At 42.3% G+C, this 12,196-nt stretch overlaps 1 protein-coding gene across 1 annotated transcript; it reads right to left on the reverse strand.

Annotated features, from left to right (window-relative positions):
• Nucleotides 1–1,489: 1,489 nt before the first annotated feature.
• On the reverse strand, nt 1,490–1,993 carry LOC149022612 (uncharacterized). Its single transcript, XM_089147665.1, has one exon. It carries the CDS (start codon nt 1,991–1,993, stop codon nt 1,490–1,492), a length of 504 nt encoding a protein of 167 aa, XP_089003791.1.
• Between the last annotated feature and the right edge of the window lie 10,203 nt (nt 1,994–12,196).

A 12,196-nucleotide genomic window follows, 5' to 3' on the forward strand; every position in this document is an offset into this window, starting at 1 on the left:
GTCCTTCTGTAAAGATTGACTGAAGACTTTCGAGACTTGGTTTCTTTTGATTTTGCCTCTTTTAGTTCCGATCTCAAATACTGTAATCTTTTTTATGAATGAATCAAATATTCTGTCTTTATTTTTCGTTGCATCCTCATTAAAGTCGAGAATAGTCGAAAGGTCAAATGGGAAAGACTCGAATGAGTTGTAAAAAGATCGTAGTCCTTAAAAAAGGCGTAATTAATCAAACGGGAGAGACACGAATGAGTTGTATCTTTTAAGAAAAGATGTAAGTCCTTCAAAAAGGCGTAATTGATCAAGCGGGAGTGACCCGAATGAGTTGTATCTTTTAAGAAAAGATGTAAGTCCTTCAAAAAGGCGTAATTGGTCAAACGGGAGTTACCCGAATGAGTTGTATCTTTTAAGAAAAGATGTAAGTCCTTCAAAAAGGCGTAAATGTAAACGGGATAGACCCGAATTTATAGTATCTTTTCTCAAAAAGATATAAGGCCTTGTAAGGGGCGTAAGTATAAATGGGATAGACCCGATACTTATAAGGTCTATTGGTAGAACTTTCTTAAATTGGTGGAATTCCAAGAACGATCGATCGGTTTTCCACTCTCTACATCTTTCAGTCGGTATGATCCCGGCCTTGTTTCTTTTTTCTACTAGGTAAGGTCCTTCCCATGTTGGAGTTAACTTTCCTTCATTTCTCGGATCTGAAGCCCCAATACGTCTCAAAACCAGATCTCCCGATCGGTACCTTCGGTCTTTGACCCGAGAGTTGTAGTGTTGTGCTGCTCTTTTTTGATAAAACAGATTCTTTTGTTGTGCTCTTGTTCGGACTTCTTGCAAAAGATCTAAGTTTTCCCTTAGGCCTTGGTCATTCTGACTTTCATAAAAAACGTCATATCGTAATGATCCAGCTAACACTTCTACGGGAGCTAAGGCTTCAGTTCCATAAGCTAAGCAAAAAGGAGTTTCTCCTGTTGGGGTTCGCACTGTAGTTCTGTATGACCAGAGGATACTCGGGAGCTCCTCGACCCACATTGCCCGATTATCTTCCAATCTTTTCTTGATCCCATCAAGAAGTGTCCTGTTGGTGACTTCTACTTGCCCATTGCTCTGAGGGTAGGCAACTGAGGCAAACCGATGTTCTATATGATATTGCATACAGAAGGACTTGAATCCGACGCCTTCAAATTGTTTTCCATTGTCTGTCACCAGGATCCGAAGTATCCCGAACCTATATATTATCTTTTCTTCAAAAAAAAATTCCATCTGTTTTTCTGTGATGGAGGATAATGGTTCAGCTTCGACCCATTTTGTGAAGTAATCTATCGCGACCACCATATACTCTCGATTCTTGGGAGCCTTCGGTAATTTCCCGATCAGGTCCATTCCCCACATCGCAAATGGCGCCAGGTTTGAAACAGACACCATGGGAACTGCTGGTAACTTTGGGACATTAGCATGTTTCTGGCATTTTCTCATTTGCGGACATACTCTATTGCGTCCTTTTGTACTGTAGGCCAGAAGATGCCCGACCGTAATACTTTTTGTGCCAACGCCTTTTCGCCCATATGTGCGACACAGATGCCCTCGTGGATCTCAACAAGGCGTAGCTTGCCCGGGATGGCCCGACACATCTCAAGAGAGGATTTGTGAACGACCTTCTATACAGCATGTCTCCGACAATAGTGAATTGAGCTACCTGATTCAGGACTCTTTTTGCTTCCTTCGGATCAGTCGGGAGAACATCGTCCCGGATATACGTAATCAAAGGTGTTGTCCAGTCTAGTTCCTTATTGATTTCAAAGGTTTCCACCTCCTGGATGCTCGGGCTACTTAGTTCTTCAATATAAACTGCCGAGTCCAAGTTTTTGTAGTTTGCCAAGGACAATCGGGAGAGTTCCTCTGCTTTTTCATTCTCTTTTTTGGGTATCTGTCGGTAGGTTACCCGATCAAAGAAAGCCTGGAACTGTCCAACCTTGACCAAGTACTTAGCCATTCTTTCATCCTTTGCTTCATATTCTCCCTTGATTTGGTTGACAACCAGTTGGGAATCACTTCTTACTTCTAATTCCCGAACTCTGAGGGCTCGGGCCACTCATAAGCCTGCTATGACAGCTTCGTATTCCGCTTCATTGTTGGAAGCTTGGAAACTGAACCTTATAGCACAGCTAATGATGAAGTTCTCGGGACTACTGAAGGTCAAGCCTGCTCCCGATCCTGAAATATTGCTCGAACCATCAACGTGCAGAATCCACAAGTCGGATACTCCAGCTGATGGTATCTGATCGTTCCTCTGCGGTAGAGTGCTTTCGACAACGAAGTCGGCCAGTACCTGAGCTTTTATGGCCGTCCTCGGTCTGAACTCGATCTGGTACTCACTAAGCTCTACCGACCACCCGACCATCCTTCCTGCCACATCAGGCCTTTGAAGTATTTTCTTTAATGGAAAATTAGTCGGGACTACTATCGGATGTACTTGAAAGTAGGGCCTCGCTTTCGTGGATGCCACCGAAGCGCCAATGCCCGCTTATCCACGTCCGGGTACCGTGTCTCAAAGCATCTATAAGCACATGGCTCACATAATAGACTGGGTTCTAAATTGTGTCTCCTCTGACCAGCACTGCACTGACCACCACTGGTGAAATTGTAAGGTAAACTGCAAGAGTATCCCTGGTTAGGGGCCGTGCCAAGACAGGCGTCGTCCCGAGATACGTTATAAGTTGGTCAAATGCCCGTTGGCATTCCTATGTCCAAGTGATTGTTCCTGAGCTTGATGTAGTTTTCAAAGCTTTGAAGAAAGTGTTGCACTTTTCTCCTGCTCGGGATCTGAACCGATTTAGTGCGGCTACCCTCCCGATCAAACACTGGATTTCTTTTATAGTAACGGGTGGTGCCATCTCGATCAGTGCTTTGATCTTTTCTGGGTTAGCCTCAATTCCTCTTTGAGAAACCATGAACCCGAGGAATTTTCCCGAGGAAACCCCAAAAGCACATTTTTCAGGGTTCAGGCGCATTTGGTACGTTCTAAGCACATCGAACGTCTCTTCCAAGTCGGTCAAATGCCTTGCCCGAACCAAACTCTTCACTAGCATGTCGTCAACGTAAACCTCCATGTTCCGCCAGATCTGTCGTTGGAAAATTTTATTGACAGCTCTCTGATAAGTTGCCCCTGCATTTTTCAATCCGAAAGGCATCACTCGATAATAATAACTTTCCCGATCGGTCATGAATGAAATGTGTTTTTCATCCTCCCGACTCATCAAAATCTGGTTATATCCTGAGTACGCATCCATGAAACTAAGGACTTCGTGGCCAGCGGTAGCGTCGATCAGAAGATCAATCCTCGGGAGGGGGTAACAATCTTTTGGGCAGGCTTTGTTCAAGTCCATGTAGTCGGTACACATTCTCCACTTCCCGTTCGCCTTCTTGACCATAACTACATTGGCCAGCCAGGTCGGGCATTCAATTGGATCTATGAAACCCGACTTTTCCAATTTTTCCACCTCGACCCTGATTGCTTCATGTTTTTCTATCGCAAAGTTCCTTCGCCTTTGGATGACCGGAGTAGCACCCTTCTGTATCCAGAGTTTGTGTTCTGCTACCCGCCTGTCTATCCCGGGCATGTCATTTGCCGACCATGTAAAGATATCCGCATTATCGCATAAGAACTGAGTAAGCTCTTTCTTGAAGCTTTCCGGTTGTTCCGAGCCAATAAACGTTACTCGATCGGGAAGAGATTGACTCAATTGTATTCTTTCCAGTTTTTCTACGGTTCTGCCCGCTGCATGCTTTCCTCGTCCCGATCATCTCGAACTTCGACATTCAGAGCAGTTCCCGAACTTTCTGGCCTACGTTTTTCCTTCAAGTAGTTTGTATAACATTGTCGGGAAGATGACTGACCAGAACAACATTCTCCTACTCCAGCCTCGGTCGGGAATTTTAATTTCATGTGCCTAGGAGACATGACTTCCTCAAGCGCGTTGAGCGTCGGACGTCCCAGAATCACATTGTAAGCCGATAACTCCCTTACGACCATGAAATTTACTCGTACTAGAGCATCTCGGGGCGACTTCCCGATCTTAAGGTCTAAAAGAATCGTTCCTTCTGCCACCGTAGAAGACCCCGCGAAACCATACAATGGGTGTTGACGAAGGGGTCGGCAGATCATCGGACAACTTCAATCGTTGAAAGCTTCGTACGAGATTAGGTCAATGGATGACCCCGTGTCCACCAAAACTCGGTGAACTTCTCGATTGGCTATTTTGACTTTGATGATGATCGCATCATCATGTGGTGATATAACACCATCCAGATCTGCATCCGTAAAAGTTATTGGTTCGGGGCATGTTGGATTTTGTCTTTTTTTAGGCAAATGAACAGCCCCCTACGAACCGAACCTTCAGCTTTGCTTTTCTCGATGGATTCCACAGTTTGGGCCTCCCATAATCACGTACACAGGCGTTTCTTCCCGATCCGCCTTTTCCTTCCCCTTGTCTGCTCTTTTGACAGCTTCTTTTGGACTAGGGGATCGGCCTCTCTTTTTTGGCTCAGGTGAGTGTGTTCAGGGCTTTCCAGACTGTTTTACATACTGACCCAGCTTACCTTGTTGGATCAGTTTCTCTATTTCAAACTTCAGACTCCGACACCCATCATTGTGGTGGCCGTAATCTTGGTGGAATCGACAGTATTTTGTCATATCCCGATCCTCTGGTGGTGCGAGTAGCTTCCCGGGCCATTTTAACGAATTTTTATCCCGTATATTCATCAAGATTTCTGATGGCTTTGTGTTAAGAGGAGTATAACTCACTCTCTCTTGGTCACGCTTCCATTTACTTTTTGATCTCTGACTCTTTTCACTCGGGGAAGCTTTGTCTACATCCCGATCAGACCTTCTATCCCGATCTGCTTTTACTCGGGCGTTTATTACCTCATAAACACTGGCCTGCTTCTGACATTTACGTAACAACGTTCCATATGTTTTGGGTTTATCTGTTAGTAAGACTTCCAGAAGTCTTTGGTGTGTGATGCCGCTCCAAAGGGCACTGTACGCGACTTGATCGTCCAGCTCCTCGATCTCAATGGCGACTTCATCAAACCGCTTCAGAAGATAATCCCGAATGGATTCATTTCTTCCTTGTCGTATTCCAAAAAGACTATCAGTGGTTTTCTTGCTCCCGATTGCATTTCGGAATCGGGCTATAAATTTATGTGCCAACTCCAGGAAATTATTGATGGATCCCGGTCGTAGGCTGCTGAACCACTTAATAGCCGGTCCTTTGAGTGACACGGGGAATGTTCTGCAGAGTAGTTCGTCCTCCCGGCCAAGCACAGTCATTACTGACTTAAAGTAATTTATATGCTCTTTTGGACTTGTTTTCCCCTCGAACGGGGTGAATGTTGGCATGATGAAGTTCCTAGGAAGTGGCATGTTCGTGATCTCATCTGAGAAAGGTTCCCGATCAACCACGTCCAGATCGTCATCATGATCACGATCCTCCAACTTGCGCTCGACCTCAGCTACCCGGCTTCGAAGCCGGCTTTGTCGTACTCCATCTTCATCTGATTCGGCACGCTCTTTGCCCCAATGGTGAGTAGGTGCCTCCTTTACTCGAGGATTGGCCTGAGACGATGATACTCTCGAGCGGGACAGTTGGGGTTGACTATCCCCCTGGTCCTCCTTATCTTCGATCTCCTCCCGTCGACTCCTTTGAGGTAAAGACCCCGTCTTGGGTGGCATCGAAAGATGGTCTAAGGCACTGATTCTTGTTCCATTAGGAGTAGTTTGGCGTTTGCTTCGTTCGGGATTGTCCTCCTTTTGTTCCCGGGTAACTTTTAACCTCGGGATACGCCTTGCCCCACAGGACCCTCGTGCCTTCCTCAACGCTTTCACCAATCTTTCCGATTGGGTATTATGTCTCGGTCCTTGTTCGACTCCAATTTGATGGACCAAGTTGCGTAATACTCCTTGCATCTCGAGCATTCCCTTCCGCAACTCGTCCATATCGGCCATAATGGCTTGTTCTTGAGGACCTCGGGAGGTTCCCGCACCATTCGGGTCCTCCAAAACCAGATTGTCCTGAAGTTGTTCCTGCTCTATATGGGTTGAGGGGTCAACCATATCTTCAAGGATCGTTCGATTATCCTCGGTATTTTCTTGTCGGGAACGTCCATTTACTCGTCTCACCATGACTTGAAGATTTTGTCATTCCCACAGACGGCGCCAAACTGATGCGGATCAATTATGCTTCTGGATCCGACTGAGCCTCCTCTCGTATCCGGGACGATGAGCCCTGCAAGAAAGGTTAGATGCGGGCCGGCTTGTGTGCCGGGCAGCCGCCTCCGATGGCAAAGTCAGATGACGAATAGAGTGAGGTCTCGTGCAAAAGCTACACAAGATTATACTGAGAGTGTATTGGATTGCTTACCAAGGGGATGTGTCCCCTATCTTATAGTGATTAACTTACCTTGTACGTATTCGGTAAGTTCGCCGGACAGAGCCATCGAATCCCTAAGGATTATACCTTTCCTTTATTGGTCCCAGTTAGATAGTCGTTGAAGTTGACTTTCTCAACAAAGAGAGACTGCCTTATTTGTTAAGCGTGATGTGCGCTCTGGTCAACATAGTCGATCATGTCCCGACTCGAGGTGGAGCCCCATTCGGGCGTAACCCGCTGATGCAAGTGCAGGTGAGATGACCCGTCTGGGTTTATTCATATGACCGGATATAACCCGGTCAATCTGGTTACACCCAGTTCGGTCGGGTTATACCCGTTGGGTATGAACTTCCCGTATCACCGACAACACTAATTTGGTCAAGTGTAATGCATTAATAGATCTATCAATTGATATGTGAATCTTGAACATCAGCTGGGTTGAAAGAAGTCTCTGTACTCTAAGACTTAATATGTAAGTCTCTAATGAATAAACATAAAGGGAGATTATTATTTGGAGTGTAAGCATTAACATTGGCAGCCAACTCCATAAGAGTTTGTGAAATACGAAAGAGCTCAGGATTCATGCACGCAACTATTAAGCGCGTCTTTCATTCTTTATCGATCCAATAAGCGGGAATGGGGAGTGAGTAATAAATAGTAAATATGCAACTATTTTTTTAACCAAAAAAAAATAGTAAATATGCACAAAGGAAAACCTAACTTTTGGTGTGATTCCCAGAAGCACCAATTTCAATTAATTGATACCACGAGACTTGCTACTCTGCTAGGAGATTTGATTCTTGCTACGTTTCTATTACTCACTTGCTGATATAGCAAATCCTCTCTGAATTATGGTTGCCCTATTTTCAGTTTTTCACGTGTCTGAAAGAAAAATAAACTAGTGCAAACAAAATTAATTTCAATGTAAATAAATAATTCTGAACAACAATAAAACCCAACAACTATGCTTATTAGAGAACTTACTAGTACTCCAAGAACTTAGTGATAATAAAATATAATTTTCCAAAGCAAACCAAGCGTCATAAATTCTGAAAATTAAAATAGAGAAAAGTTCGTCACCTTCCATTGTCTAGGCCTTCTGTGAACATTGTATTAATCGTGAGAGCAAGATAGAACTCGGGGAGAGAAAAAAGCTGAGAAGTTGCATTTGATATAACCTAAAATAACCCATGAACTCATGGCAGTCCTCTTTTTTCAACAATGCATTTGTCACTCATGAAAGCATCATCCATGAGAAGAATTCTTGATAGGGGCAGGTTTGAGTCCATTGTAGAGTAGAAATGAAGACTTTGGGGGTTGTGAGAGTCAAATTCTTTATAGATCATCAAGCAAAGAATAGAACATGGAATCAAATGAACTAAATTAGTTTGAAAGCCCACATGTGAAAATTTAATGGAAACAATTATCACCCCTCTCCCCCTCACATATGGGCGGGGGGAAATTCCATAGACAACTCAATCAGACAACCTTACATGCAGAAAAACATTAAAAATATGATCCCTCATCCAACAATCCAGCATATAATTGCAACTTCAAAGGCCATTATATTTTGGTCGCTGCACAAATTCAAGATGCTAATTTATGGTGATTTTGTATGTCCTCAAATGCTTGGTAGTTGCACATTTCGCTGAGATAAGTATGGGATGAGGGTTACCGATTCTTCCCAATCACTTGAAAGCATCGGTGAAACAAAACAAAACAAAACAAAGTAGCTAGCTAGTTTTTTTTGTTCCATCAGTACTTTCAGGTATCTAAAGAGATCTTTCACAAGACACACAACCAATCAACTTGTTTTTGCATTAATTTGAACAAAGAAAAATCCACTACAATGAATGAATAATGAACAAAATTCATGTCTTGACCTTACCAGAGACAACTAAGAATAGGACTTTACCATTTACAATGAACAAGGCTTAGTCACCCATTGGCTAGGGGGCAAAAACATCCATCCTTGAAAACTTTAGAATAAGCTTCCCGTTTTGAATTTTTCAAAAAAAAATGATTGAGGTGGTAATTTGAGGCGCATAAATTTAAGGGTTGTAAATATCAGGTACTGTTTTGTGGAAGGAAAAAAAATTCATGGCAGTCAGAGTACGAATCCCCTTGGGACTAGGGGCAGAGCCATGCCTATATTAATTATATAAAAAAGCGCCTTGAGGATGTAGTCGTGGTGCGCACAAGCTGGCCCGGATGAACCTCATTAAAAAAAAATTAAAAAATCATGGCAATTACCAGACAGCTTTCATTTGTGACCTTATCCAAGGACTTGTAAGGTTTTTGGTGTGAGACCTGCCAAAGGAAAAAAGAAAAAGAAAAAACTAAATGAAAGTTAGTAAACAACATCATATATTTCTTTTCTGGACCGTTCAAGCTTTGTGAATTAGATTTCCTAATACTATGAGGGTTGGGGTCTGGACTGGTGTACAGTCTTAAATCGGACATATTGATCGTCTAAGTTACCATTCAAACTGTTGAAAAATGTTTCTGTTGAGAGCTTATTGTGAAATCCCCCGAATTTCGACCCCTTTAACCCGTGGTTTCAAGACCAAGAACCCGGGCCTCGAGTCGGCGACAACTGTGAGCCATTCAAGTCAAGCCCGAAGGATTGGAAATGGAAACAATGTTGGCATATGACCCTTGTGATGACTCAACAACTCTCCTAGAGTTTAAGTGAAGAGAGAAGATTAATCACAATGGTGTAAAAAGGGTGATTTTGGAATGTTCGTAGATCGGTGATGGAGAATCCAATTAACGCGAATAAGGTATCAAATCGAAGATCGTCGAAAGTCCTTTCCAATGAGACAAAACTCACTGAATTCAGAGTCAGTTTGGGGGTCCAACCATGGATGGTAATTTGGGCCGTTTGGGTGAACCAACCTTCCACCCCATTTTCTGTTTAGGGGCAAAAATGAAATTTCAGGTTTTTACGCCCTATTTTATGTTTTAACTAATCCGTAACCGCATTTCTTTATGCAAGAATGAGTTTGAGGCTGCGGGAAGAGGAGAACCAAGAGAAAGAGAGGTTCCCATCCTTCCGAAGGTGTTTTGTGATCCGAATCTTCGCAAAATCAGGAAATGTTAGTTTTCTTTAACCCTTCTTTAGGCATAGTTTTATAGGTTTTTCTCTTCCCTTCTTTCATGGAGATCTTGAAAGGGAAGGTTGTTAGGTATCTTGGATGCTTTTATTTTCTTGTATTAATGTTTCCCTTGAGTATGGGAGTAATGGTACGTTTCCTCGCAAAATATTTCGGAATTTGACTCTCCGGGTCACCTACGGGTGATTTAGGAGAGCCAATTTGGGGCTTTTTTATTTTGGTCAAACTGGATCAAATTGGAGGTACCTGTAGGATCCTTTTACTGCCAATTAGCTTGCCCCAGTTTCGTTTCGTTTAGACTTCGAATCGGTGGTGAATTAGAGACCGTTCACTAGTTATGTTGAGAACTAAACTTTTTAAACTAGTGGTCAGGATTCTGTTTTCGTGGGAAGATTTTGGGATATTCTTTGAAACCAAAATTGACTCTAATTTATAACAATTAATTCTCTTGCATGAATAGGTTTATATATATTTAGTCACCAACTTGTGGGAAGGAATTATTGAACTTTGGAGAAAGGAATCTAGTTGGAAGGTGAGAAATATACTTAACCTTATATTACATGTATAATGATATTAGTTAATTTTCATTATTGATATCTTGCATGGCTTTAGTATTATCTTGTGGTTATGTATGTGATTGTTGAAAGGCAAGGAAATAAATTTGCTTTTAATTGTTAATATTCTTTTGAATGGTAATATGAGAATGTATGAGATGGATGAGATTGAATGGATTGAGTTTTTCTTGTTGAATCCTAAATTATTGATATAAAAATATATGAATGATGTTGAATTAAATTACTCCTTTTATTTTATGTTGCTTACTAGGGTTGTGGGTTCACCCATTGCCCTAGTGACCTTATGTGATTGTTAGGTTATGATTGGGGAATGGAGAATACCATTTTGGCATTTCTGCCATAAGATACCAGAAGATGTGGTATGAGACGCATTCCTATGGTGCCCTTAACGATTTCCCTGATTATTGGTTGACATACCTATGGCATATCTAGAAATGTTTGGTTAAGTGAACTCATGAGTACTACTACCCTTTCGGCAGGGGTATTAAAGCCAGTTAACCTGTGATGTTAGTGGCTGGGTCTTGTGTGCCAAGCAGGCCCACTATCATCATAAAGAGGTAGGGTTGCATATAATAGATAATGGCTCATAGGCGCTCAAGACCGGTAACCAACCCGTGAGAGGACATGGAGATCATCATATTCATTATATGTGGATGACCAGTGGGTTAAGGAATGTGATCCAACAGATGCCTCCCGTTGAGGATTCCATTCATTGATGGGAAAGTATTGAACCAACAGAGTGCTAGGCGTGAGGGGAAGTATCCAGACCATATGTAGTATGAGACCATATGATTTTCCATTGGGCCTAGGATTATCGTTGACACGCGCCATATCTTATACCAATGGTGATGTGAGAGAGTGGTGGTGACCTAATCCCCAACCATGGTTTGATAGGAGTTTACCCAACAACTGCGGAGAACTCAACAGACGTGCTTGAGTGCCGTGAGGGAAGAGTGATGAGACCGCCCAAAGAAGACTAATGTATGACTTAATGCGTGTCTACCATAGAGACTTCATAATAAAGTTAGGAGCATAATATCATAATCATTCATATATCACATCATTGTCATTAATTACCTTATTCATGTTATATGTGTGGTGTTGAATCTTGTGAATGAATGCATGATATGATGTTGATTTGACCTCACTGAGTTCTGTTGAACTCATTCATTTTATATGTCTTTTTCTATTAGAATATATTGCAGGTTATGAGGACTCTTTCCAAGTGGAGGGTTTGTCGCCGCCAGACTTTCTCGAGGGAGCAATTGAGGAAGGTGTAAACTTGCCTGGAGCTTCATGCCAGTGTTAAGACTGTTATTATGGAGTTAGTTTCCATTAGAGAATTAGTTTGGTTTATTTTCCGCTGTGAATAAAACTATCCTCTTTTCTTTTCAAAACTCTAATGTCGTACCTTTTGTTTGAAGTAATGGATGATTGTAATCATTATTTTAGATTTGATAGCTTTATATGTGAAACTTGATTTATTCTTGTCCGTTTGATTTTACTATATCATATGTTGTATGGAATTGTCACTGAACCTAGGTCTTGTGGTATATCACCCCCACAGGTATTCGAGTATGCCCGGATCCGATTGGGTGGGGTGTGACAGCTCCAGTCTTTTTTTCTTTTTTTTTTTGGGGGGGGGGGTTGTTTAGGGTGTCGTTGCTCTTGAATCTGCACTAGACCTTAGTTGGTTCAAAGTCAGTTCGAGCTTTGATGTCTGTACATGAAATGAACCGTAAAGAGTGGGTCGGTCGGCTCTATGATGAGAAGCCACTTCAGACGGTTTAGTCAGATTCCAAATAACACAAAACCTCGTAGGGAGGAGTTATAACTCAGAAAGCATTCAATGTTAAGAGTTGTTGCAGGAGAGTAATGTTGTAGCAATTGTGTTGGGTTGAAAAACATACAATATGAAGAAAATTAAGATCCAACAGTAGTGCTGTTTCATTTTTTATTCTTTAATTATTTACCGAGTGGAGAAGACACTTTAGAGGCTGATACAACAAAACCAAAGGAAAAATACTATCACCAATGCCAAGAGCTAGACTTGAAGCTCTTATCTTTCTATTGG

The sequence above is a fragment of the Hakea prostrata genome, chromosome 3, assembly GCF_041222555.1.
Source record: "Hakea prostrata isolate BN-2017 chromosome 3, UWA_Hpros_2, whole genome shotgun sequence".
Classification (NCBI taxonomy): domain Eukaryota; kingdom Viridiplantae; phylum Streptophyta; class Magnoliopsida; order Proteales; family Proteaceae; genus Hakea; species Hakea prostrata.

Excerpts from the sequence above, each read along its gene's own strand:
- LOC149022612 (XM_089147665.1), bottom strand. The coding sequence starts at position 1,993 with ATGGCTAAGTACTTGGTCAAGGTTGGACAGTTCCAGGCTTTCTTTGAT.